Below are 24122 nucleotides of genomic sequence, written 5' to 3'. Positions count from 1 at the left end.
TCCCCAGCTACCACTTTCATCTCACACAGGACCACCACAATCACTATTATCTATAATACAGAATTTTATTTGCATTTAGGGAGTGTTTATGATACAGAAATTTACAGTCTTGATCCCAAACTTTATATCACGGAGCCTGCATCTGGCTCTTGGGCTGAGTGGGTGGATGACCGATACTTCTTGGATCAGATAAGAAATCTTAGATGTCTTGGATGAGGCTACACCTCCCTGGAAAAAAGATAGAGAGATGGGGTGAGGGGGGTGGCTCTAGGAGTCTTATATTCCAAATATATGGGAAAGGGTGAAAGAGTAAAGATTCCCTCCCTTTGACCAACTTTTTTTTTTTTTTCCTGAGGCAATCGGGGTTAAGTGACCTGCCCAGGGTCACCCAGCCAGGAAGTGACTGAGGCTAGATTTGAACTCAGGCCCTCCTGACTTCAGGGCTAGGGTTTTATCCACTGTGCCACCTTTGCTACCCCTTGACCAACCCTTTTATTGAGCATTTCTCTTTCCATATTACCCCCACTGTTCTCTATACACCCCCTCTTAAGCCTCCACTGATCCTCTCTTCTAGGCAGTACTTACGATGTGGTTAGCGGGGTATCCAGCTGTATGATTTGAGACCCACGCATCCTTTGGAGTTCGCTTATGGTCAGCTTCTTAGGCCGCCCAGCTCTGGGGTCTCGGACTGTCTCTGAGATCCCATCGATCCTCTGGCTGGCCAGATCCTCCCGGATCTCCTGGAGCATTTCTTCTGCTCGTAAGGAGTAGGGCGTGGAATAACGTTTGGATACCACAAACAGGGGACTTTCTTCCTCATCTTCCCCAGAGGAGTTCCAGGGGCTCTCTCCTGCAGAGTCTACCAGGGATGGGGAGAGAGGTAGCTGTCCCCGAAGCCGAGCCCGGTGCAGAGTTTCCATTACCACGTCCCCTCCTGCCGAGGACCCTTCTTCTTCCTCTTTCTCAGACCAGAGTGGGGGCTCCCTCCTCGGAAGGCTGTGCCCTCTCTGGATAATATCATCCTCAGGGAGCTCAGGGGCACTCTGTCTTTGAGGGGCATGGGGATTGGAAGGCTGGAGTCTTCGAGGGATGTCCCGGAGGTCAAGAGTGGAGAGGGTCAGTCGGGGATCCTGGCAGAGGGCAGGCCGGAGTCTGTGGTTCAGTGGGGATTGAGACCCCTGCAGGGAGCCGGATATCGTGCCATAGCCACTATCAGAACCATCGTCCAGGCCGAGAGAAGAGTCTTCTCTGTCTTCTGTGACCACCAGGTGAGGGACAAGGACTGAGAACTCTGAAGTTCTGCTAAGGAGGGGAAAACAAGATAGCTCAAATTTTGTCTCTAAAGTTTTTGCTCTACCTAGAAGTGATTTTCCACTTTTCTGAGAAGAGAATCTCTAAAGAGAGACTTCTTTCCTCTCCCTGATTTCAGAATGGGTAAGAAAGAAGGAATACTAGTTTGGGAATGAATTGACCTGTGTGATCTGAAAAAAGCACTTTGGGCCTGTTTTCCTAGCTATACGATATGGAAATTTAAGGTTTCTTGTAGCAGTAAAATTCTATTGCAGCATATATATAGCCTGAAGGTGTGAGAACTCATAATTTGTGTCTCTGTCACTACTCCCCATTACTGATTAACCCCTTAGGCCTGTCTAATGCCCTTCAATTAATGTCTGGTGCAGAAAATCATCCTGGACTCTAGCTAACCTGGGCTCCAAATACTCTTGTCCCATTCCATTTCCTCTGAATGCTACATCTCACCCTTGTGTTCCCCCTTCCCGTAGGTAATTCTGTTGCTTGGGGATGTGGATAATGTGCATATACCTCCTCTCCAGATTGTGGTCCTCTACACTGCTCTGAGAGCCATCGGGAGAGGGGGTGGGGGGTCTGGTGCTAGGAGATTCGATGTCCCGGTATAATGCCAGGAGCTCCCTCTTTTGATGCACATATTCCTCTGTCTTTAATTTCTGTAGGGTGGCCTGTTGGATGAAGGAAGAATTAGACTAATTCAGAAAGATCTTAAGACTTGGAGGGAGAACCATAAAAAACATCTCCCTCCCTAAGAGCAATAATAACCTTCCTTTGTCAGCTCTACTGTTGAACAATAGGCTCCCTTCTACTGGATTAACCAGTTTTGGGAGAAGATACGTACCTTCCAGAAATCCCTCCCAGGATTGAAAAGGGGAATAGGATGAATACTCAGATTGTTTTTTGAAGTAGAGTACCCTACTACTAACAAGGCTCTTGGGGGATGATTTGGATTGGGGTGATCCACCTCTCACCAGGGAATTCCAGAGGGAGAAATAGTTTCTTATTTTTCTTCTTCTCTCTATTTTAATTTTTTTTCCCTCCTTGCCCCTCCCCTATCTACTCTAGGTAAACTTAACTTCCTTTTTTACCTTTAAATTTCCACTCCCTAACCTTAAAAACAACAATACTTATCTACTCTGAAAAAAACCATACAAATTATTGTCCCATATTTTTCTTACCCTTCATTGCTAAACTATTAGAAAGAGTTATTTGGCTCTACTTCCTTTACACCTATTCTTCAACCCCTTACAATCTGTCTTTTAATCTTAGCACTCAAATTATTCTCTCTGGCCTAATAGATAAGAACACTGACCCTGGAGTTAAGCACATTGGAGTCTAAATTCAGCCTCAGACACTTCTTACTAGTTGTGTGTCTGTGGGCAATTCACTTAACTGCTGTCCCCTTCAGTTTCTTCATCTGTAAAAAATACTAAAAACAACTCATCTCTCTCAGCGTTATTTTAAGAACAAAACAACATAATATTTGTAAGATGCTATGAAATATATATATATATTTCATAGCATCTTACAAATATTATATTACATATATATATATATATATATATATATATATATATATTTTTTTTTTTTTTTTTTTTTTTTTTTTTTTTGCTAAGGCAATTGGGGTTAAGTACTTGCCCAGGCTCACACAGCTAGGAAGTGTTAAGTGTCTGAGACCAGATTTGAACTCAGGTCCTCCTGACTTCAGGGCTGGTGCTCTATCCACTGCACTACCTAACTGCCCCTATGCTATGAAAGTCTTAAAGCACAATGATTACAGATTTTAATAACAAATGAGATGTTCCCAAGATTTCTTACCCAGAGTAGATACTGACAGATAGTAAATTATTGGGCAGTGATATGGAAGAAATTATATGGGAGAAATAATCATTTAATTAGAACCAAAGATTTTATCCTTTTCTACTTCTTGATGATGTTGGGAAGGGGACTGGTGTTGTGAGGTGTCTCAAAGGAATTTTCAGGCTTGAACCCATTTCCTAGTCAAGGGGCAAAATTTTATTGTAATTGTGATTCCATTACAAGTGGGCTAAGTTCCAAAAGAAATTAGCAAGGAAACAGAAGCAAAGAGACACATTTATCCAGCTTTCTATCAGTGACATGCTAATTCTATGGCCAAGAGAAATGATCTCTGGAATTTGGTTATCACTGACCTATAGATTATCTATCTGACAGCAGTGAACTGAGGAGTGATCTGTTGATTATCTATTTGCTCTGGGGAGTTTGGTCTGTGAGACTATCCTGAGCCCAGGATTTATCTAACTGAGAAGTGGTCTATTCAGTCAGACAGACTGGGTGTGGGAGTTTTCTGAGGCAGACTCCAAAGGCAGAAGATTAAAGATTACTGACTTTTCATTAGGTCAGAAGTCCTCCCCACAAAAATCAGGGGATCTCAAAATCCTGCTATATTACATCACTCTCACCAATGGCTTCTTATTTGCCTAACCCAATGATATTTCTCAGTTATTATTTTCCTTGGCCTTTTTTCCCCAGCATTTCATATTCTTGACTTTCCTAGCATTATTCTCTTTTGGTTCTACTTTTATTAAGTGACCATTCCTCAGTCTTATTTACTGGGTCACTTTCTTTCTCCCAGTCCCTAAGTGTCAGTATCTCCCAAGTAGCAGGAGAAAAAGAGAAAGTCCTCTGTCTTCTGTTTGTGGTACCCAATCTTGTCTCCTTTCTCTATTATACCCCTTGCCAAACATTCATCCCTATTATTTCAATTGTTTTATTTTATGCAGGTAATTCCAAAATCTTTATGTCTATCCCTAATTGCTTCCTTAAGTTCTTCTAAAACAGTTGGACTAAATGGCCCTTGAAGTCCCTTCCAACTGGAATTCTGTACTGATATGATTTGCAACAGACCCTTGGAATATCTCTTCATGTCAATATATTACATGAATATCTCAAACTCAACATTTCAAAACCAATTCACTTTCTAACAAATTACAAACTTCCTTTTTTTCTGGTCACTTGGACACAAAATCTTTAATTCTTCCCCCTTCTTTACATTCAGTTGACTTCCAAGTCTTGTACATTCCATCTCTGCAATATATTTTCCTGCTAGCCTCTCCTTTTCATGTACATGGCTACCATCCTTGGTAAAGGTGATTGGGAGTGGGTGAAGCAGCAACTAATAATATTATTACAGAATGGTATGTGGTGGGACTGAAAATTATGGGTCATGGAATTCTGTCCCTGTGCCTCCTTAAAGATCTGAAATGCTCACCACTCTAGTTAAGGTGCACAAATAATCATATTATATCTTGATTCTTTGTTACACTGTCTATATGACACAGCATTTGAAACAATCCTTAAATATAACAACAAACTTATTTATACACATGTTGCATCCCCTTCTTGATTAACTTATAAGATCTCTGAGAGAAGAAACTAAATTTTCATCATTCTATCTCCAGCACCTAAGCAAAATGTCTTATATTTTTAATAACTTCATTTGGCTGATTAATTAGTGCTGAGTAAACTGAAATGTTGAACAACTTCATCTATGTCTTCATTCCTTACTGGTATACCTTAACATCTCTTTTTTTACTTGCCATTATGGTATGTATTTCTGGAGCCAAAATTCTTTATCTTCTCTCTAAAGAAGGTATCTGTGACATATAAGAATTTTGAGAAACATAGTTTCTGGGTAATCAATCATTTAATTTATTATGCTATTGTATTATTAATAAAAGGTTCATTATTTGGCCATCTCTTTTAGACTAAAGACTCTTCATGGAACCTAATCAAGCTTATATGCCATTGGAAGAGTGGATGTTCCTGAGGATAGAAATCAAATTGGTGAACAATTAATGAGAGAATGAATATTATAATGACACATAGACCTATTATAATGACGATCTGATGCACGTGACTGATCAGTCAGTTTTGGTCATGGAGAATTCTCTGTATTCATATCACCTATCTGACATGGGAGAATTCATATTTTCCATCAAATGATGGAAATGAAACTCATCAATTGACCTAACTTTACCTTTTGAACAGATTTGAGTTCCCCTTCTCAGTATCAGCCCTTGCACTTCAAAGACTGCCTGAGTAACAACTTACAGAAGCTGATTTCTGAATGAGGAAGTAGAAAAGGAGAAAAACCTTGATTCCAATTCAATGATTATTTATGAAATACAAGAGAAAAACAATCATCCTCCTATATTCCTGTCCAATAATTCACTATCTGTCTGTAGCTAGTCTAGGTAAGAAAATTTGGGACCATCTCATCTACTCTTGAAGTCTGTAGGTTTGCGATTTCCTCTGTTCCCAATAAGTTCCAGGCCATCATTGCTTCATGGCTGGATTAGTCCTTTAATAACTGACCTTTCACAGGTCTTTTCCGTATTCCCACTCCAGGCCACATAAGGTATGCAGTTGCCTGGCAAATTTCTCAAATATTGCTTTAATTGTGGTACTTCCCTTCTCAAGAATCCACAATGACTCCTTATTTTCTGCTCCTACTTACAAGTCTAAATTCTTTCCAATCCTTCCATTACCTGTCCCCAAGCTACCTATCCAAACATTTCTTCCTACTGTTTCCTAAGATGTAACCTGTGTTGACTCTCAAACACTGTTCATTCTGCCTTTGCTCACCCTATTCTTGCTATCCGGAAGGCCGTCCCCTAATGTAAATCCTACTCAGCCTGCAAGGCTCAATTCAAATGTCATCCTTTTCCATTTCACCAGGAAAGAATAAGATGAGATGATTTCTAAGGGTCTTTCTAGCTCTAATATGGGAAGCTAGAGGGTGCAGTAGATAATGTGTTGGGCTTGGAGTCAAGAAGACATCTTCCTGATTTCAAATCCAGCCTCAGAAACCTTCTAGCTGTGTGACCCTGGGTAAATCACTTAACCCCTATCTTCCTCAGTGCCCTAATCTATAAACTGGGAATAATATTAGCATGTCACTTGGGCAAGTCACTTAACTTTTTTTGCCTTAGTTTCCTCATGTGTAAAACAAGAAAGAGAAGGAAGTGGCAAAGTACTCCAAAACCTTTGCCAGAGTTGGACATGACTGAAAAATGACTGAACCATATCAAATTCCAGCTCTAAAGCTTCTGATTCTTTTGCCAGTGTGGAATGATGGGAAGAACCTTGGACTTGGGGGTAGGCAATATAGCTATAAGAGAAGGCTTCCAGCTAAGGTTTGGATCTGAAGTCAGAAAGATGTAAATTCAAATCTGCTTTCAAATTCTTTCTAGCTATGTAAACCTGGGCAGAGCACTTAACCCCTATTTCAGTGCCCTAATCCATAAAATTGGAATAATATTAGCATCTACCTTCTAGGCTTATCGTGAGGATAAAATGAGATAATGACTTTAAAGTGCTTTACAAACGTTAAAGTGCTATATAAATTATAGCTATCATTATTATATCACCTCTCTGAACCTCAGTTTCCTCATTTATGGAGTTGGACTGTATCACTAAGATCTCTTCTGTTGCCCAAATTGATATTTCTGTAAGTCTCTTTGCTTACCCTAGCTCACTTCTCTGAAATGTCTAGTGTATTCATACTATGCAGTTTAGCATTTAATTGTTTGAAGTATGTTAGTTCTGTCTCAGATTTGCTGGATTATCTTTGTCCTTTGAGGACTTTCTCTCTCTCTCTCTCTCTCTCTCTCTCTCTCTCTCTCTCTCTCTCTCTCTCTCTCTCTCTCTCTCTCTCTTTCTCTCTCTCTCTCTCTCCCTCTCTCTCTCTCTCTCTCTCTCTCTCTCTCTCTCTCTCTCTCTCTCTCTCTCTCTCTCTCTCTCTTCTTTCTTTTTTCTCTGTCCCTTTCTCCCTCCTATCTCCCCCCTTTCCTGTTCTATTTCTCAGTCGCTCTCTATGCTTTGCACCCACTCTTCTCCAAGCTGCACCCACAGAATACCTGGGCCTTCTGTATCTTCTCTAGCCAACGACTACATTCATTTGGATTGGGACAATGGAAAACAAGGGCGCTGGAGACACACTGGAATTCAGTAAGGTGGATCATCAGGAAGCTGTCTGGGGTGGAGAAAAAATAGGAAATGTAGGGAAGCAGAGGAGAGACTACTTCCCTCTCCTGCTTCCCTCTCCCTCTCCCCCTTCCCCCTTCATTGAGCCAACTGGATATTGGGAAGAGAAAGGAGAAATGATTGAGGTAAAAAAGAGGAGGGGTCCAAGGGAATGGACTAGGGTAGGAACAACATACTGGGGTCCCGAAGGGCCTGACACACAAGCTTCTCCAGCATGAGAGGTGGGCGGATGACCTTAGCCTTGTCTGCTTTGCGCTGGGGTTTGGTCACCAGAATCACATCAGAGAACAGGAACAGGTACACATCCACCTAGGAGCAGATAGGGAGAGAAACAATGATCAGCTTGATGTGGTGGAAAAGATGATGGGACAGGGGACTCTGGGTGAGAATATACAAGGACACAAAGGATCTATGAGCAGACAGCAAGCACATATCAGAGGGCCAAAGGGGACCTTGAGGGACCTTCATCTAATCTCATCTGAACATTTTATAGATTAAGAAACAGGGCAAGTGAGATCCTAGAATTATAAGCCCAAAGTTCACAACTTGTTAGGAGCAGAATTAGGGAGGGAATACAACCCAAGTCTCATGACTGAAGTCCAAAGCACATGAGCACATAGTCCAGTGTCATTATGCCATACAGTGATAGACTCAGGAACATAGTGCACATAGAGCCCTTGAGAGTCCCCGAGCCCTCTCTGTCCCACCTTGCAGCTCTCCTCCCCTCCATTCTCCATCCCTTTCCCCATTCTTACCATCTTCTTCCAGCTTTATTGTCTCTCCCTGTCCCCCAGACTCTGCCCTCTCCCTCACCTTCCCCTCTCGTCCCTCTTTCATTCGAACGGAACCCTCAAGTAGCAGCTGCCTGGTGTGTTGGTGGTCGACTCCCAGCATGGGGGAGGTCAGATCTAGGTTGGAGAAGGGACGCAGGTTCTAGGGGGGGGACAAGGAGACCATATTAGTGGATAAAGTACATGACCCCAAACTCCGACGGAATAGATATCAATCCTCTTTCTCTGTCTTCTCTTCCGTTCCTCTCTGCCTCATCTGGGACAGTCTCATGCTTCTCATTTCCTAAAGGCTCTTTCCCCCTCCTTTTTCCCTCATCCTCCTCTTTTTGCCCTGATGCGTGGCCCATCCTCCTACCCTACCCTTCTCCTTTCCCTCCCAAGTCTCTGTCTTTCTTACCTTCTCAACCTCCTCAGTGGATGGTTCCAGCACTTCATAGGGCCCAATGCGCTGGGCAGCAGCTGCCAAGCTGTCATGCTCCTCCCCCTGACGCACTTGGCTGTTGATGTGGTGTAGGAAAGCCTCCACGGAAGAAATCTAGACCCAATATATAGGGAGACTGTCATGGTCCAGCCTGTGCTGGTTCCACCAGTCTTCGCCCAAAGAGTCCAGAATAATAAAGTAGATAGAGAATCAAGAAATGTAATACAATTGTAGTCTAGGAGAGATAGACCCACCACTACATTTGTAGATGGAGAAGGAGGTTTTTTTCAGGAGTTCCCAGAGACCCCTTTAACTCCCTGGAAAGGCCAAACCCTTTGTTTATCCATACCATGGAACTGAGAGCATCCTGGACCTGGGGCTCAGGGGTCTTTCTGAGCACAGCCTGGAGCAGCAGAGGGTATTTGGTGATTCTTTGGTGAGGTTTGATGAGCAGGTCACTGAGTTGCTGTCGACCAGATCTTTTGTGTTTCTCACACCACTGTGGGGGGGAGGGAGAGGGAGAGGGGGAGGGAGAGAGAGAGAGACAGAGAGAGAGAGAGAGAGAGAGAGAGACAGAGATAGAGACAGAGACAGAGAGACAGAGACAGACAGAAGAACAGAGACAGACAGAAGAACAGAGACAGACAGAGGAAGAGAAGGGGGGGGCAGAGAGAGAATAGGAGTCAGGGAGTGCCATGGATGGAGGCTGTTATTTGTCCTTTGTCCTTGAAGAAGACCATGTTGTCAGGGAGATGATGCCATGACATGCAAGTGAGTTGGATTTCAGTGAGGGAGGGTAAGGTCATCTGCCTCACTTTCCCCTCCAGAGCCATTTGGGTCCAGTGGCTAGATAGAGATCAGAAGATGGCCCTGGCTACAATGGGAGACCTCAGCTTTTTAAAGCTACTCTTTAACAGGTCTCAGTTGGACTGAGGCTACACCCATTCAATGATTAAGACTGGGACAGAGTCAATAATAATTATATAACAATAACTTTCACCAAGTGCCTGAGGCTTCAAAGTGCTTTCATCTTTTCCTCCTTGAGCTCTTGGTGGGGGAGGGGGAGTGGTTATTCACTACCTCTGGAGCAGCTAATAAAAGCCCTTACCTGTCCTGGCCCCGATCCTGCCCCCCCAACCCCAGCTTTCTTCATGGACTAACACACCTGTACGTAAGTCTGGAAGAGAGGGTTGTTCTCCTGTTGTTCCCGAGCATAGGCCATGGTTTGTTTCACTCGAAGACAGTACTGTACATACGGCTGGAACCGTTGGCCGAACTTGGGGTATTGATGGGTGGGAACCAGAGGAATGCGGTTGGAGAAAATAGAAATGATTAAATATAAACTTCAGACACCGTCCGTGGAGACTGCTGTAGTAGTGTGAGAGCATCATTGCTCCTCAGACAGACCCTAAGTCATGGCTTATGCTGAGCCTGTCTTTATGTTGGAGCTTTTGAGCACAGAATTGTGGGAGTACTTTTTGATTACCCCCCCCTCACTATTACACTAGAAAAGGCTAGCATTCCACTTTTCTCTGCCTTTCCATCTAGGGTCTCTGAACCTTTTGGTCCTGCTGTCCATCAATAAGGTCACATCAATTATGAAATGGCAATTTTCATAAAGTGGGCAGGTTCCCATTTCCCTACTGGAGGCAAGGGGGACCTCACAGGAAGCCTAGGGGGCATCTCCTCTTGTTGGTAGAAGGCTTGGGGGTTCTGGAAAGGACTGTTATTTTTGCCATATCATCCCTCAGGTAGGATGTACAGAAGCTCTTCTAGAAAAAAACTGTCCCATCACATTTGTCTCTGGGACTTTTACTCCTTCCCAGTGGCTTCTCCTCTGTTTCCATTAAAGCAAAGCTGTGAAGTGCTTGCCTCCTTTAGCAGGCTTTCAATAGATATTTTTTCAATAATTTATCAACTACTTATTTATCAATTATCAATATTTATTGATAATTATCAGTAATTAAGGGCTTTTCTTGATAAGGGCTTAAATGCTAATGATCCTTCTTAGAATTATTGTCATTGTACTTTGGGATGCCTAAAGACCCCAAACCTTTAAGACCTGAAGAAATGAAGTTAGAACAATAGAACTACTGGGGAGTTGATTCTTTGAGATAATTCTGCCCCTTGTGCCTCCTCAAATCAGAGTTATAGTCTCTACCCATCTGAAGATCTGACTTGTGGCTCAATAATCTGGAATAACAGGTCAATATGACAGGTATTATCTGAGGTCCTCAAACATGATTGATCTGAAAACACCCTCTCCCCTTATTTCTACCCATTACTCACTGTCAAAAAGCCATCTTGCAGGCTGAGAGGGTCCAGAGGCTGGCCTGAGACCCGGGTCGCCTTCAGGGTAGGTCCTAGCACCTCCTCCCAGAAACTCTGATGGGCTCGAATCAGGTTTGGTACATTTCCAAATAAGGACTCAACTGGAATCTTGGGGAAAAGTATGGAGATGTATCAGGGCTCCTGTTTTCAGCTTCCCCTCTCCCACTGAGAGCATTGGTGATCTGTGGGCCTGAGACTCTAATTAAAACAGCCTGCAAGTAGAATTTGACCCCGACATGGAATGTGAATAGTTCTGCTTTTATTGTTGTTCTCATCACCTAGAGTTTTAGAATGGAGCTTTGGCTATAGGTAGAGTCTGAGTTCTTTGTACCTGGGGAGGTGGAGGACAGATGGGACTAAGAAAGACAAGGGGGGAAGAACTCTGGGAAAAGGGGGTTAGGTAGCAACTGATGTGCCCCTTCTATGACTGATGACTGGGGTGAACCATTTGTAGCACTGAAATTCAGTGTTTAGGGTCTTGCCAGGCCATGACAAACCTTGTACCCACCCAGTCCCATGCTCACCTCTGTCAGAAGCCCCACTCTTTGTAGATTCAGCAGACCGGCTGCCAGGAGCTAGGTATAGAAAGATGGAAACTAGGAACAGACCTCTGAAACACAAATCTACCACATTTCCCATTATTTTGCATCAAATAATTGATTCGCTCCCTCCCTTGGCTTAACAATCTGTCAGAAGATATAAACCCAATCCAGAAATTCTCCACAATTCAGATTTATTTGTCTTTTCCCTTCTGGGACCTTACAATTGAGGGGAAGATGGGGTGGGTGCTGAGGAATGCCAATTAAAGCTGGTGAGTTGGAGGACACCCATGGGTGGGGATGGGCCCTGGGAATGCTTACATCAGTCATGATCTTCAGCTTCCGGATGTAGGACAGTTCAGTGGTCACTAGCTCCCATAATGCTTCTTGCTGGTGACAGAGCTCCCGGCTCATCTCCTATGGATGGATGGAGTGCTGGCTCAGTCGGAGGGTGGAGGAGAGGGAAATGGGGATAGGGATGGGGCAGGGATAGGGAGGGAAGGCAAACAGGATCTCCCAGTCAGGATCCTGCTTCTTTGGGTCACCTTTTCTTACAAATGTGGGGGCCAGTATGTATGAAGGCTTATGTGCAGGAATGAATGTGTTTGCCTGTGACTGTATGTGCATGTACATGTGGGCATGTAATTTTATTTTTATTTTTAAAGCTCTTTATTTTCAAAACATATGCACGGAAAATTTTTCAGCATTGACCCTAGCATAGCCTTGTGTTTCAGATTTTCCCCTCTTTCCCTCCCCTGTGCACATGATGGTAATGTGTTCCCAGCCTCATCTGTACCTTATGTCCAGGTACCAGTTCTTTCCAGGACTTCTCAATTGTCAAGCCTCTGTACCAGCTCTCCCCGATCTCCCAGTATCTCCGATCCTCAGGGGGCAGGCGGGGCATCCCGAACATGCTGAAGGTATGCAGCCTCATCTCCAGCTGTCTGGCCTTGGCCACTTCCTGGGTGATACAGAGATGGAGGTCAGGGCCAAAGCCATGGGCGGAGCACTGACACTGAGCAGTGGAACCTTCAGAGTCCAGTTACTGGCATCAGAGAGAGTAGGGCCAAAATAAGGTGTGTACATGAATGTCTATTCAGACTAGGATATGTATGCATTTTTTTGTTTTTCTTTTTCAGATATATAATCAATTTAATGTACTTTCAAAGTTGTCTTGTTCATCTGTTTCCTTTGGAATTTCTTTCTATTAACTTGTGGTTCCCCCCCTCCCTTTTTAAAAGCTCTTTATTTTCAAAACATATGCATAGATAATTTTGCAACTTTTTTTTTTTTTTTTTTGCTGAGGCAATTGGGGTTAAGTGACTTGCCCAGGGTCACACAGCCAGGAAGTGTTACTTGTCTGAGGCCACATTTGAACTCAGGTCCTCCTGACTTCCTGATGCTTTATCCATTGCTCCACCTAGCTGCCCCATAATTTTTCAACATTGATCCTTGCAAAGCATTGTGTTCTAAATAATCTAACATATGTTAAATGTGTTAAAATATGTTAAATGCAATATTTGTATACATATTTGTACAATTATTGTGCTATACAAGAAAAATCAGATCAAATAGTAAAAAAAAACCCAAAAAACCTGAGAAACAAAACAAAATAACAACAAAAAGAGTGAAAATGTTATGTTGTGATCCACACTTAGTTCCCACAATCCTCTCTCTGTGTATAGATGGTTCTATTCATCATAAGATCATTGGAACTGGCATCAATCATCTCATTCTTGGAAAGAGACACATAGAATATGTATTCATAATAAAATAACTTAAACTTACTTAATTTCTTTCTTTTCTTCCTTCCTATTTTCTTTATTCCTTTTTATTTCTTCTTTCTCTCTCTTTCTTTCTTTCTTTCTTTCTTTCTTTCTTTCTTTCTTTCTTTCTTTCTTTCTTTCTTTCTTTCTTTCTTTCTTTCTTTCTTTCTTTCTTTCTTTCTTTCTTTCTTTCTTTCTTTCTTTCTTCCTTCCTTCCTTCCTTCCTTCCTTCCTTCCTTCCTTCCTTCCTTCCTTCCTTTCTCTCCCTCTCTCCCTGCGTCTCTCTCTCTTTTTCTCTTTCTCTCTCTCTCCCTTTTTCTCTTTCTCTTCCTCTCTCTCCTCTCTTTCTTCCTTTCCCCTATTATAGGAGTTTGCTAGGGCAGTAAGGAGAGGGAATTTTGGAAAAGGTCTTTTACCTTGACTTTGGGGGAATTTAAAGGGCTCGACCCAAAATATCCACCATACTTTTTCTCCGGCTCTGGCTCTTTCAGCCTCAGTGGCGACAAGCCTCTGGACTGGATAGAATTCTTGGTGAATGGGACAAGGTCCTGCAGTCGGTGGTGGGAAGAATCCTAAGACAGAGATGGGGAATGAGAAAGGGGTATTTCTGGGAATGTTCATCAGGGCAGTCCATGCCAAACTTTTGCTCCTGGCACGCCCTCTCCTGCCCCTCTCCCTGGGTTCTGTTTCCCTAAACTTCTCCCCTCAAACAAGTTTGGTGCTCGGGCCCCTCCCAGCCTTGAGTCACAGGAGGCGCTGCCAGAGAGGCTTGGCCGAGCAGGGGCATGTTGGCCTGGCACTGGGAGCAGGCCCTGGGGCAGACACGGCTTCTCCTGGGAAAAGCACAAGCACCTACACGCACTCTCGCAGGCCCTGCGCTCTACCTCGGGCCTTCACCCAGGTGGGCGCTTGCTGCCCTGTGGTGCATTTCACACGCACAGCTTCATCCCAGTGTTCCCCACAGCTGTGGCCTTGCCTGACCCATTTTTCCAGCTTGGTTCGCTTCCTGTTCGTGTGCATTCCTGGACCCCCCATGTATACCCCTCTCTGTGTGTGCTCCCACATGCATGTTCATGTAAAGAGACTATTCTTGGTCTATTTCCTCCCTTGACTGGGAGGGGGCTGCCCTTCCCTGGCAGGTCCAGCCACATTCCTCGGGCCCACAGGTGGCCTGAATCATATCTCCTCTCCTCCACCCCTTCCCTAGGCCATATGCACACCCCTTCTCCTTTCCCCAGTTTGAGCCCTCAAGAGGTGCCCTGAAGCTTCTCACTCTCTAGGAAGTTGAATTTGGAAGACAGCACAGTTTAGAGGGAAAGAGTGAGGGATGGCATCAGGAGAGACCCGGGTTAAAATCTGATCTCTGACACTGCATCTGTAGACACAACACTTGAAACCTTCGGACTTTAATGCCCTCGTCTGTAAAATGGAAATAATCATAGCACCTACCTCAGGGGGTTGTCATGAGGCTCAAATATGGTAACAAGAGTAAATATCTTCTTGACTACAACAGAGGAGCATGGGATGGAAGTGAAGGGAAGATAGTGAAAGAAGGAAAAGAGGGTGGGGAGAAAGAAGAATGGGGAAATGAGAGTTTAAAAAAAAGGACAGGGAGGAGAAAAAAAGCAAAGGAAGAGGAAGGGGAGAACAGAGAAAGGAATAGAGGAAGAAAGGAGGGATGAGGGGAATGAAGGCAGGGGAAGGATACGAAGCTGGGACTGAGGAAGAATAAGGAAGCTAAATAATTCCCTGTCCCACAATTCTACCACCACCCTAGTCCATGCAGGGAAGTGGAAGAAGGTTTACCTTTCTTTAGGAAAAGGGGAAAAATAATAACCAAGATTTATAATACTCTTTAAAATTTGCAGACATCTACATTTTTACCTTATTTAATTCTCACAACAGCCCTGTGAGGTAAGTATTATGTATTTCCATTTTACAGATAAAGAAACAAGATACACACACACACACACACACACACACACACACACACACACACACATATGGTAAGGGTACTCCGGAGCAGTTTATACATGTCTAGAAGAGGAAGGACTCGAATTAAAGTAGCTAAGAAATTCTGCCTCCTCACCTGTCAAAACCCCAGGAGGATGGAAAGAAGGCAAGACCAGGGGAGGGAAGAACCAGATTGGGAAGCCAGGGTTCTTACCTGTTGAGCAGTCCCTCGTAAGTACAGGTTCTTGGTGTTTCTATGGTTTGGGTGTTTCCCCCCATAGGTTTCAATTCGAGAGGCCACCAATCCATGGACCGGGTGGCCCTCATCTGGTATACTGAACCCCTTCATTCCCTATGCTCTTGGTCATCTCTGAGGTAACATGGTTAAGAAGTGAGGGATCACCCGAGGCTGCAATAGAAGGGAGAGAAAGAGGTCAGTCTCATAACAGATTTTGGTGTGGAGATGTGTGTGGGGGTATGTGAAAGTTATGGGACATACACCCAGGGACAGACTGAGTCAGAGACTGAAAGAGAGAGAAAAATATATAGAGAGAAAGTCAGAAATAGGGATCCCTAACTCCTGAAAGGAGGGTAGACAAGAAGGCCCAAAGGGAAGATGTTTCTTGGGTAAGATTGGTATGTTCTTGACAAGTCATGGAAGGGATGGGCTGGATCATAGTGGTCTGAGGCTGGCCAGCTAGTACGCATGAGGGGGTGTTTGTTGACGTTGGTGAGTATGTGTGGGCAGGCTATCTATATAGAAAAGTCCTTCTTTGGGGAGTGGAGGAGGAGGATGAAAGAAACACAAGCATGCATATATAATACACACACATATAAATGCATACATATAAATATAACAAAACAAAACAAATACATGGGGCAAAGTCCTCCAATCCTGTTCTAATTTAGGAGGAAGACCTAGACTCAGTGGGGAGCTGTGGCTGGTCTCTGAGTCACTGAGCCTGGTCTCTTGACTTTCTTACCTGTATATTCCCACCCACTATTAGCCCTCTCTTCCCTTGAGCCTAAGACCCTTGCCCCTTGGTCTCACCTTATACTTCCTGTTCCTCTATCCTTGGGTAAAAGGCACAGGGGGACCAATACCATGAGGTGAGTGGAAGCTCCTGGATTTAGAAAGCCAGGTAGCAGTACTCAGGGGGGAAAAAAAGGTCCCAGAAAGAGAGACTAGGGGCCAGGAGTGGAGATAAAGGAAGCTGGAAGATGAGGGTCCCAGGAGGAGGGACCAGGAGGAGTTTAAGTTCTTGTTCTATTCCACACCAGACCCCCATCCTGAAGAAAGACCTCAGATTTCCTGAATCAAAATCCTAGGGGTTCTCTGCCTCCCTTGCCTCTTTTCTACCTCCCTTCACTGACAACAGGCCTTTCTAACCTTTTTTGTGCATAATCTGATTACCTTCTGACAGTCTAATGAAGACTAAGAACTCCTCAGAAGAGTGTTTCTTAAATGCATCAAAGAAAATATTTTTCTTAAATGTATAAAATAAAATATATAGAATTGCAAAGGAAACAGACTTTGTATTGAACTAAAGCGATAATAATTTTCCTTATAGACTTTCCATTCATGGGCCCCTTGGGAGTCCGGAGATTTCAGAATAAGAACCTTTGGGCTAGAGATTCCTGGGGCAGGGAGTGGGCCAGGTTGGGCTGGGGGACTATGGGAGCAGAGAGTCGAACGGGGACTGTGGCTACATTCTCCTCCCCTCTGCCTTAAGTTTGCAAACCCTTTTCATTGGGCTTCTTGGCCCTTTGGGAGCCCCCCATGGTGTCCATCTCTGGGCCTCCCAGTTTTTCACTTTTCTCCCCCTTCTCGACTAGCTCAACTCCCCTCTTTTCTCCTGAGTCAGAACCGTCCTGTTCCTTATTGCCCGGACTCTGCGCTCCCATGCCCTCTTCTCCCAGCACCTGCCCGGCCTCTCTATTCCCTCTCCTCCCGTTGCCTTCCTGCCTCCCCGAGCGCTGTCACCTGCTCCCTCCGGGGAACCTCTTCCCCCTGCGTCCTTCTGTCCCCGGGGCCTCCTCGGGCCCTCACTCCCCCCCTTCCCGGGGCCCACACCTGCGCCTGCCCCTTCCCTCCCTGCCACTCCCCTTCCATCCCTCTGCCTCTCACCTGTTCCCCAGGTGTCCCCGCTCCTGTTGCTCCTCCAGGAGTTTCCTCCTGTCCGCGGGTCGCTGGCTAAGGCGGCAGGGCCAGCCCAGCCCGTGGTCCGGCAGGCACTGGGACAGAGCGGACCTGCCGGCCCCGGCAGCAAAACTGGTGTCAGGTCGGGGAAGCCGGGAAGGAGAACAGGGCGGGGCTAGGCCGCGGTACCGCCCAGCCTCCCCGGGACTGGGACAGTGTATGTACTCTGTGGGAGGCTTCCCTCAGAGTCCACCCTGCAATTTACTCACTGTTCTCCCTACTTTCTTTTCCATCAAGATATAGTGAACAGTCGGATCCTCCTCTGTCAATTCCCACTGTAGCCTTTGAAAAAGGATCCTCTTCCAGAGCCGGCTAAATTAAGTACTTCAGTACGAAAGGTCTGCCTCCCCCTTCCTTCCCTCCGCAAGGTGCATCCCCTACCCGCCAGGACCCCCAGATGGAAATCGTAGGAAAAAATCTTATTGTTATTAACGACTGCAGCAGTAATTGCGTCACTATCACTGCGGCTACCACTTCTGTTATTACTAATTCTTTTTAAACTCATGGAACCCCTAAAAGTCATGGGACACACTGAAGGAGAGATAAGTAGAGGTGACCATGGGAAATGGGGAGGTGTCCAGACCAGGGCTTCTAAAACTTCTCCCACTCGTAACCCTTTTTTGCCTGAGAAATTTTTACAGGATATATAGGTATATAAAATAGGTATGCAAATCAAGCAGTTACTGACAATAAATCATAAGTTTATGACCTCACATGGGGTCATGATGTACAGTTGAAGAAGCTTTTGTCTAGAAGAAAAATATATCCAGAATATACATTAGAATTTTTCTTTGCTTTTTTGAAAAAAGTAATAGCTTTTTATTTTCAAAATACATGCATATATTTGACATATATTAGATTACTTGTCCTCTAGGGAAAGTGGGAGGAAGGGAAGGAGAAAAATTTGGAGCACAGGGTTTTACAAGGGGCAATGTTGAAAATTATCTTTGCATGTATTTTTTAAAAAGCTTTTTATTTTCAAAGCTTATGCATGGATAATTTTCAAAACTTTGTGTTCCAAATCTTTCTCCCTCCCTTTCCCCTATTCACTCCCCTAGATAGCAAGTAATCCAATGTATGTTAAACATGTGCAATTGTATACATATTTCTCACATTTATCACACTACACAAGGAAAATCAAATGAAAAATCAAATAAAAAAGGAAAAAAGTGAGAAAGAAATAAAAGCAAGCAAACAACAGCAAAAAGATGAAAATACTATGTTGTGATCCACGTTCAGTCCACAAAGTCCTTTCTCTGGGTACAGATGGCTCTCTCCATTATAAATCTATTAGAATTGACCCAAATCACCGCATTGTTGAAAATAGCCAATAGACTTTTTCTTTAATCAAGCATATATAAAACTTGAGAGTGGTTTTTCATCTGTGTTATGTTTTTTCTTTTTAAAAGATTTCACTTTAGAGATCTATATTCAAGGGTAGCCTATATTTGGATCAATAAAATAATTTCCAGTTGGACTTTGAGTGTTCCTAAATGGACAATGCTCTTCAGATTCTCCACTGTGGTCATTGGTGGTAGCCCAGTGGTAACCACAGACTTTGTGAAAGGTACCATAATAGACAGCATGATAAATGCATAACAGGGCTCTCTAGGGAAGGAGACTTAGTACTGTGGGCAAGGAGGGAGGATAAAGTCATGAGCACAGAGCACCACTCTGGTTGAGCTCAGTGTCCTAAGAAAGGATAAGATACTTCCCTTATCTGGCTCTGCTAGTTTTCCTCACTTGCCTTGACAGAGACATATTTTCTAGATAAGAAAGGAATATTAAAAACAATGGGGATAGGAAGATGGGATCCAGGTATCTCTTGTCTTCAGCCTCTGAAGAGTTAACAGTGGGGCTTGCTTGGTTAGAGAGTTCAAAGTGTGACCCTTATCTCTAAGAGAGTCCCTAGCTTGTTTCCTCCACCCTGGTGCTGGGAAGAGAGCAGTTTGATCAGACATTGTTCTTGGACTTTGCTCCTAGGATGGAACCTTTTAGGGCTTTGTGCCAGGTTGAGATTTCCCTCCCCATCTCCAAGAGGCCAGGCTCAGGCTTAAGGCCTTAGAACTCAGATATATGGGAGGGAACTCACTCCCAACTTTCATTAAGGATCATTTGTTGCCTGGGATATTCCCTCCATTTTCCTGTCTGCCTTCTCCCAGATTCTGCTCAAATTAACTTCACTGGATTTGGATTGATCTTTCCACTCAGTATTCACAGACTTAATAATCCTTGTCTCACTAACCCTTCTAGGGTGCATTCCCTTGGAACTTGTCAGAACCCTCACAGAAGCCATGGTGAAGAAGGAACACCCTGTTAGGCTGGACCACTGTCCATCACTTGGGATCCACTGATGGCTATAATTCAGTCACTTTATGAAAGGCAGCAAAGAACAGTGGATAGAGTCAGGGCATGAGGTCATGAAGAACTGGATTTGATACCTAACTACATGCACTGGAACACTTCTTTTTTTTTAAATTTTATTTATTTATTAAAGTTTTTTATTTTTAAAACATGTGCATGAATAATTTTTCAACATTGACCCTAGCAAAATATTGTTTTCCAAAATTCCCCCCTTCTCCTCCCCACCCAGATGGCAAATAATCCAATATATATTAAATACAATATATGTATACATATTTATACAATTATCTTGCTGCACAAGAAACATCAGATTAAAAAGGAAAAAAATGAGAAAGAAAACAAAAAGCAAGCAAACAACAACAAAAAGAGTGAAAATGCTATGTTGGGAACTACACTCAGTTCCCACAGCCCTCTCTCTGAGTGTAGATGTCTCTCTTCATCACAAGATCAATGGAACTTGTCTTAATTATCTCATTGTTGGAAAGAGACACTGGACACTTCTAAAGCCATATTTAAATGTTAGCTTTTATCATGGACAATTGCCACAGATTTGTCATAAAGTTGAACCCTTACAAAATGAGTAAAAAAGGCTATTTATGTTAAGCAAATGGGCACTATGGCCTTGGAAAAATCAGCCCTTCGAATAACTAGATTTTTGGCATTGACTGGTACCAACTTCAGTTTGTTCAAAATCCTGGTAGAATGCTGCAGAATGGAGGCTGGTACTTGAAGATCCATACTTGTGATGCTTACAGGAAAAGAGAAGATATATTAGTGGGGAGTGTCTAGGAAGCATTAATTTCTCCAGCTTAAGAGTGGATTGAAAGAAGTTTTCTTTTTTTAGTTCTTCCAGGCTCCGAAAATCAGAAAGATTACTTGAGGAAGAAACAAGGTGATATAGTATTTCTCCACTGGGTCTGGACCTGGAGTCTTCCAAAACTGGGTTCAAAGACAACTTCAGATACCTGCTAGTTATATGAGCCTGGACAAGTCACTTAATTTCTGTGTTTGCCTCCACTTCTTCAAATGTAAAGTGGGGATAATAACAAAATCCACCTTACAAGTTGTTATGAGGACTAAATAAAATGCTTAGCATATGCTAAGCAGATGCATAGTAGTAAGTGCTTGATTCTTTCCTATGTCTTATTTTCATTATGTGAATGGGGTATGGAACATATATAAGGAGGCATGCTTACATGTAGCTATAACCTTTTTTCAGAGTGCTATCAGAAACTTTCTCATTGAGAAGAACTTTAGGTACCATTTGAATGGGGCATCTTTGTTATTTTTAAATTTCAATTAATGAAAATCTTCCTTCTCTTTCTTTCACCTCCCCTACCCCTTGCTCAATCACTAAGAAAGAAAGAAAAACAGAACTCCTATTGCAAACATATATAGTCAGGCAAAACAAATTTTCACATTGGACACACATGCATGCATCTATATGTGTGTTTGTATAAATGTAGATATGTGTGTATATAAATATATATGTCTCAGTCTTCACTGTATTTATGAAGTGAATAATATTTTTTATTCTGAGTTCTCTGGAATTACTCATGGTTGGTCATTTCATTGATCAGCGTTACTAAATCTTTCAAAATTATCTTTAAAATATTCTTTTTATTTATGCATTTTAATAGTTCTACCCACTTCACTTGGTACCAGTTCATTCAAGTCTTCCCCATATTCTCTGAAACCTCAAAAAGGTCATCTTTGGCACTGTCATAGAACCCTATAATCTATAAGTCTCACACATAGGGATGGTATGCAAGAACACTTTGAAGATTAGGGCGTATCTGGACTATTGGACTTTGAAAAAGCAGGTGAAGATGGATCATTATACCATGTCATCAGAAAAGATGCCCTGAATTATAATTGGCTGCTTCCTGGCCTGGTTCCTTCCTTCCTTCCTTCCTTCCTTCCTTCCTTCCTTCCTTCCTTCCTTCCTTCCTTCCTTCCTTCCTTCCTTCCTTCCTTCCTTCCTTCCTTCCTTCCTTCCTTCCTTCCTTCCTTCCTTCCTTCCTTCCTTCCTTCCTTCCTTCCTTCCTTCCTTCCTTCCTTCCTTCCTTCCTTCCTTCCTTCCTTCCTTCCTTCCTTCCTTCCTTCCTTCCTTCCTTCCTTCCTTCCTTCCTTCCTTCCTTCCTTCCTTCCTTCCTTCCTTCCTTTTTTCCTTCCTTCCTTCCTTCCTTCCTCTCTTCTTCTCTTCCTCTCTTCCTTATTCCCTCCCTTCTTTTCCCCTCCATCCTTCCCTTCCTTCTCTTATCTTCCCTCCCTCTCTTTCTCCTTTCCTTCTGCCTATAATTTGTATACATTTCAGGGACTAAAATTTTCTGAGGGGGTGACGTCATAAGCAACACTCCTACATTTCCCAGTGTGCTGTGCTGCAAACAAAAGCTATCTGGCTATTACTTCACCTTCTAGGAAATGGATATCTGGATCCAGGGAAGAAGAGAAGGAAGAAGAAAGAATCCAAGGGGGAGGATGAGATGTAGTGTCTGGAAAGTCCTGAGTTTCCAAGGGTGGAGTGTTGAACTAGAATGACTTATCAACTTCTGAGCAATGTGTCAACTCTAAGCAGGTGAGGCACTAATGCTGTGGAGATTGCCAGAACTGCAGGCCCGGTGGAGGAGTGGACAAGAGTTATTTGTGTCAGAGCTCAGGGTTCCCAAAATACCCACTGTTCTCCCCAGGATTCAGGCTAGAATTTGGATATAGGAGAATTTTGTCTCCAGACTTGAAAGGCTTGGGAGTCTCTGAGGTTGGCTCAGGAAGAAGGAAAGAGGAAGATACTCATTTAGGGAATGTCAAGGAAGTGGTTCTACTGAGTCTATGTTATGGTTCCAATTTTTCTTCTTCTTCTTAGCATTATAATAATTGAGTACCTACACCCAAGTTGATTTTAGAAGTTTGAAACTGCTTGTTGTAGTGGGGGCTCAAGCCATGACTGAGATATACTTATTTTCAAAATTCTCTACTTAGTATTCCATTGTAACTAGAGAGATGAGCAGAAAATGGGCTACATATTTATAATCTTCAGTTCCTCTAGATAACTATGAATGTCCTTATCCTTAAAATGAAAGGTTTGGATTAGATGATTTCTGAGTTCCTTTCTAGGTTTAAATCTTATGTTCCTATAATTGGAGAAAAGCAATAAGTATTGATAGGAGCAGCTAGGTGACACAGTGAATAGATCTCTGAGCCTGGCGTTAGGAAGCTGCTTACTAGCTGTGTGACTTTGGGTACCACTGTTTACCTCAGTTTCCTTATCTGTAAAATGGGGGATAATAATAGCATTTACTTTCTAGGGTTGTTGAGAAGATCAAATCAGCTAATAATTATATACACTTAGCCTGTGCCTGACACAGTATTATAAAAATGATTAGTTATTGCTATTATATCTCCTTTAGCTCATAGCACTCAGAGTTGATACTGAAATAATAATGTTCCTTTTTTTTTGTCCCTCATGGTTCTTATGACAAGAAATGGAAGTGACGTTAATGGAAGGAAGAAATCCACATGCTTCCTTATTCTTCTGCCCAATTCCTGCTAATGAGTTCTGAAAGGATTTACAGGGGAAAGGATTTCTTTTAATATGGATACCCTTCATTTTTTTCCCCAATATCCTCCTTTTTAGTGTTCACTGTTATGTAATCCTTGGGTCTCTATTAATTGTCTCTTACCCTTATCCTCTTGTTTCCTAGCCAACTGCTGCTCAATTCAAGAAATTATTGGGAGAGAAGAAAGGCAAGAGTGAGCCTGTAGAACTTAGAAACTTTTTCATTAATGAGTAGAACCAAAAGAATATTGTACGTAGCAGCAAGAAGATTATGTGATGATCAATTGTGATGGACTTGGCTTTTTTCAATAATGAGGTGATTCAGGCCAATTCCAATAGATTTGTGATGGGGAGAACCATCTTCAATCAGTGAGAGACTGTGGGGACTAAATGTGGATCACAGCAAAATATTTTCACCTTTATTGTTGTTGTTGTTTGCTTGCTTATTTCTTTTTTCTCCCATTTTTTTCCTCTTTTGTCTGATTTTTCTTGTGCAACATGATAAATTTGGAAACATGGTTAGAAGAATTGCACATGTTTAACTTATATTGGATTACTTGCTGTCTAGGAGAGGAAGGGAGGAAGGAAAGAGGGAGAAAAATAAGAAACACAAGGTTTTGCAAGGGTAAATATGGAAAACTATCTTTGTATGAATTTTGAAAAATAAAAAGCTATTATAAGAATAAATAAAAGTTAGCATTTAGGCTTTAAAATAAAATAAAATCTGTGTAGTAAAAAAAAAACTTTTCATTTTCCCCTTCTGCACCCTTTACCTGACATAAATCTACCCTTTTTCAATTTAAAACAACAACAACAACAACAACAACAACAACAACAACAACAACAACAACAACAACAAAACAAGG

The 24122-nt window shown here is 42.8% G+C and overlaps 1 protein-coding gene across 2 annotated transcripts; it reads right to left on the bottom strand.

Moving 5' to 3' along the window:
- Positions 1-41: 41 nt before the first annotated feature.
- Positions 42-17850, bottom strand: PLEKHG6 (pleckstrin homology and RhoGEF domain containing G6). 2 transcript variants are annotated; one of them, XM_074269042.1, is made up of 16 exons: positions 17265-17850; positions 15351-15545; positions 13600-13755; positions 12214-12378; positions 11739-11834; positions 11403-11453; positions 10837-10986; positions 9713-9823; positions 8897-9046; positions 8524-8661; positions 8149-8268; positions 7512-7644; positions 7209-7324; positions 1822-1976; positions 586-1302; positions 42-228 (listed from the first exon to the last, which is right to left on the bottom strand). In XM_074269042.1, the coding sequence occupies exons 2-16, from the start codon at positions 15483-15485 to the stop codon at positions 219-221; spliced, it is 2403 nt and encodes an 800-aa protein (XP_074125143.1). In that variant the 5' UTR covers positions 15486-15545; positions 17265-17850; the 3' UTR covers positions 42-218. The 2 variants fall into 2 exon arrangements, with proteins under 2 accessions (XP_074125143.1, XP_074125144.1); XM_074269043.1 differs by having other exon boundaries at positions 586-1299.
- Between the last annotated feature and the right edge of the window lie 6272 nt (positions 17851-24122).

Source organism: Sminthopsis crassicaudata, chromosome 5 (assembly GCF_048593235.1).
Source record: "Sminthopsis crassicaudata isolate SCR6 chromosome 5, ASM4859323v1, whole genome shotgun sequence".
NCBI lineage: Eukaryota > Metazoa > Chordata > Mammalia > Dasyuromorphia > Dasyuridae > Sminthopsis > Sminthopsis crassicaudata.
Note: the sequence above shows the minus strand (reverse complement) of the source record. Positions and strands in the feature narration are given on the sequence as shown.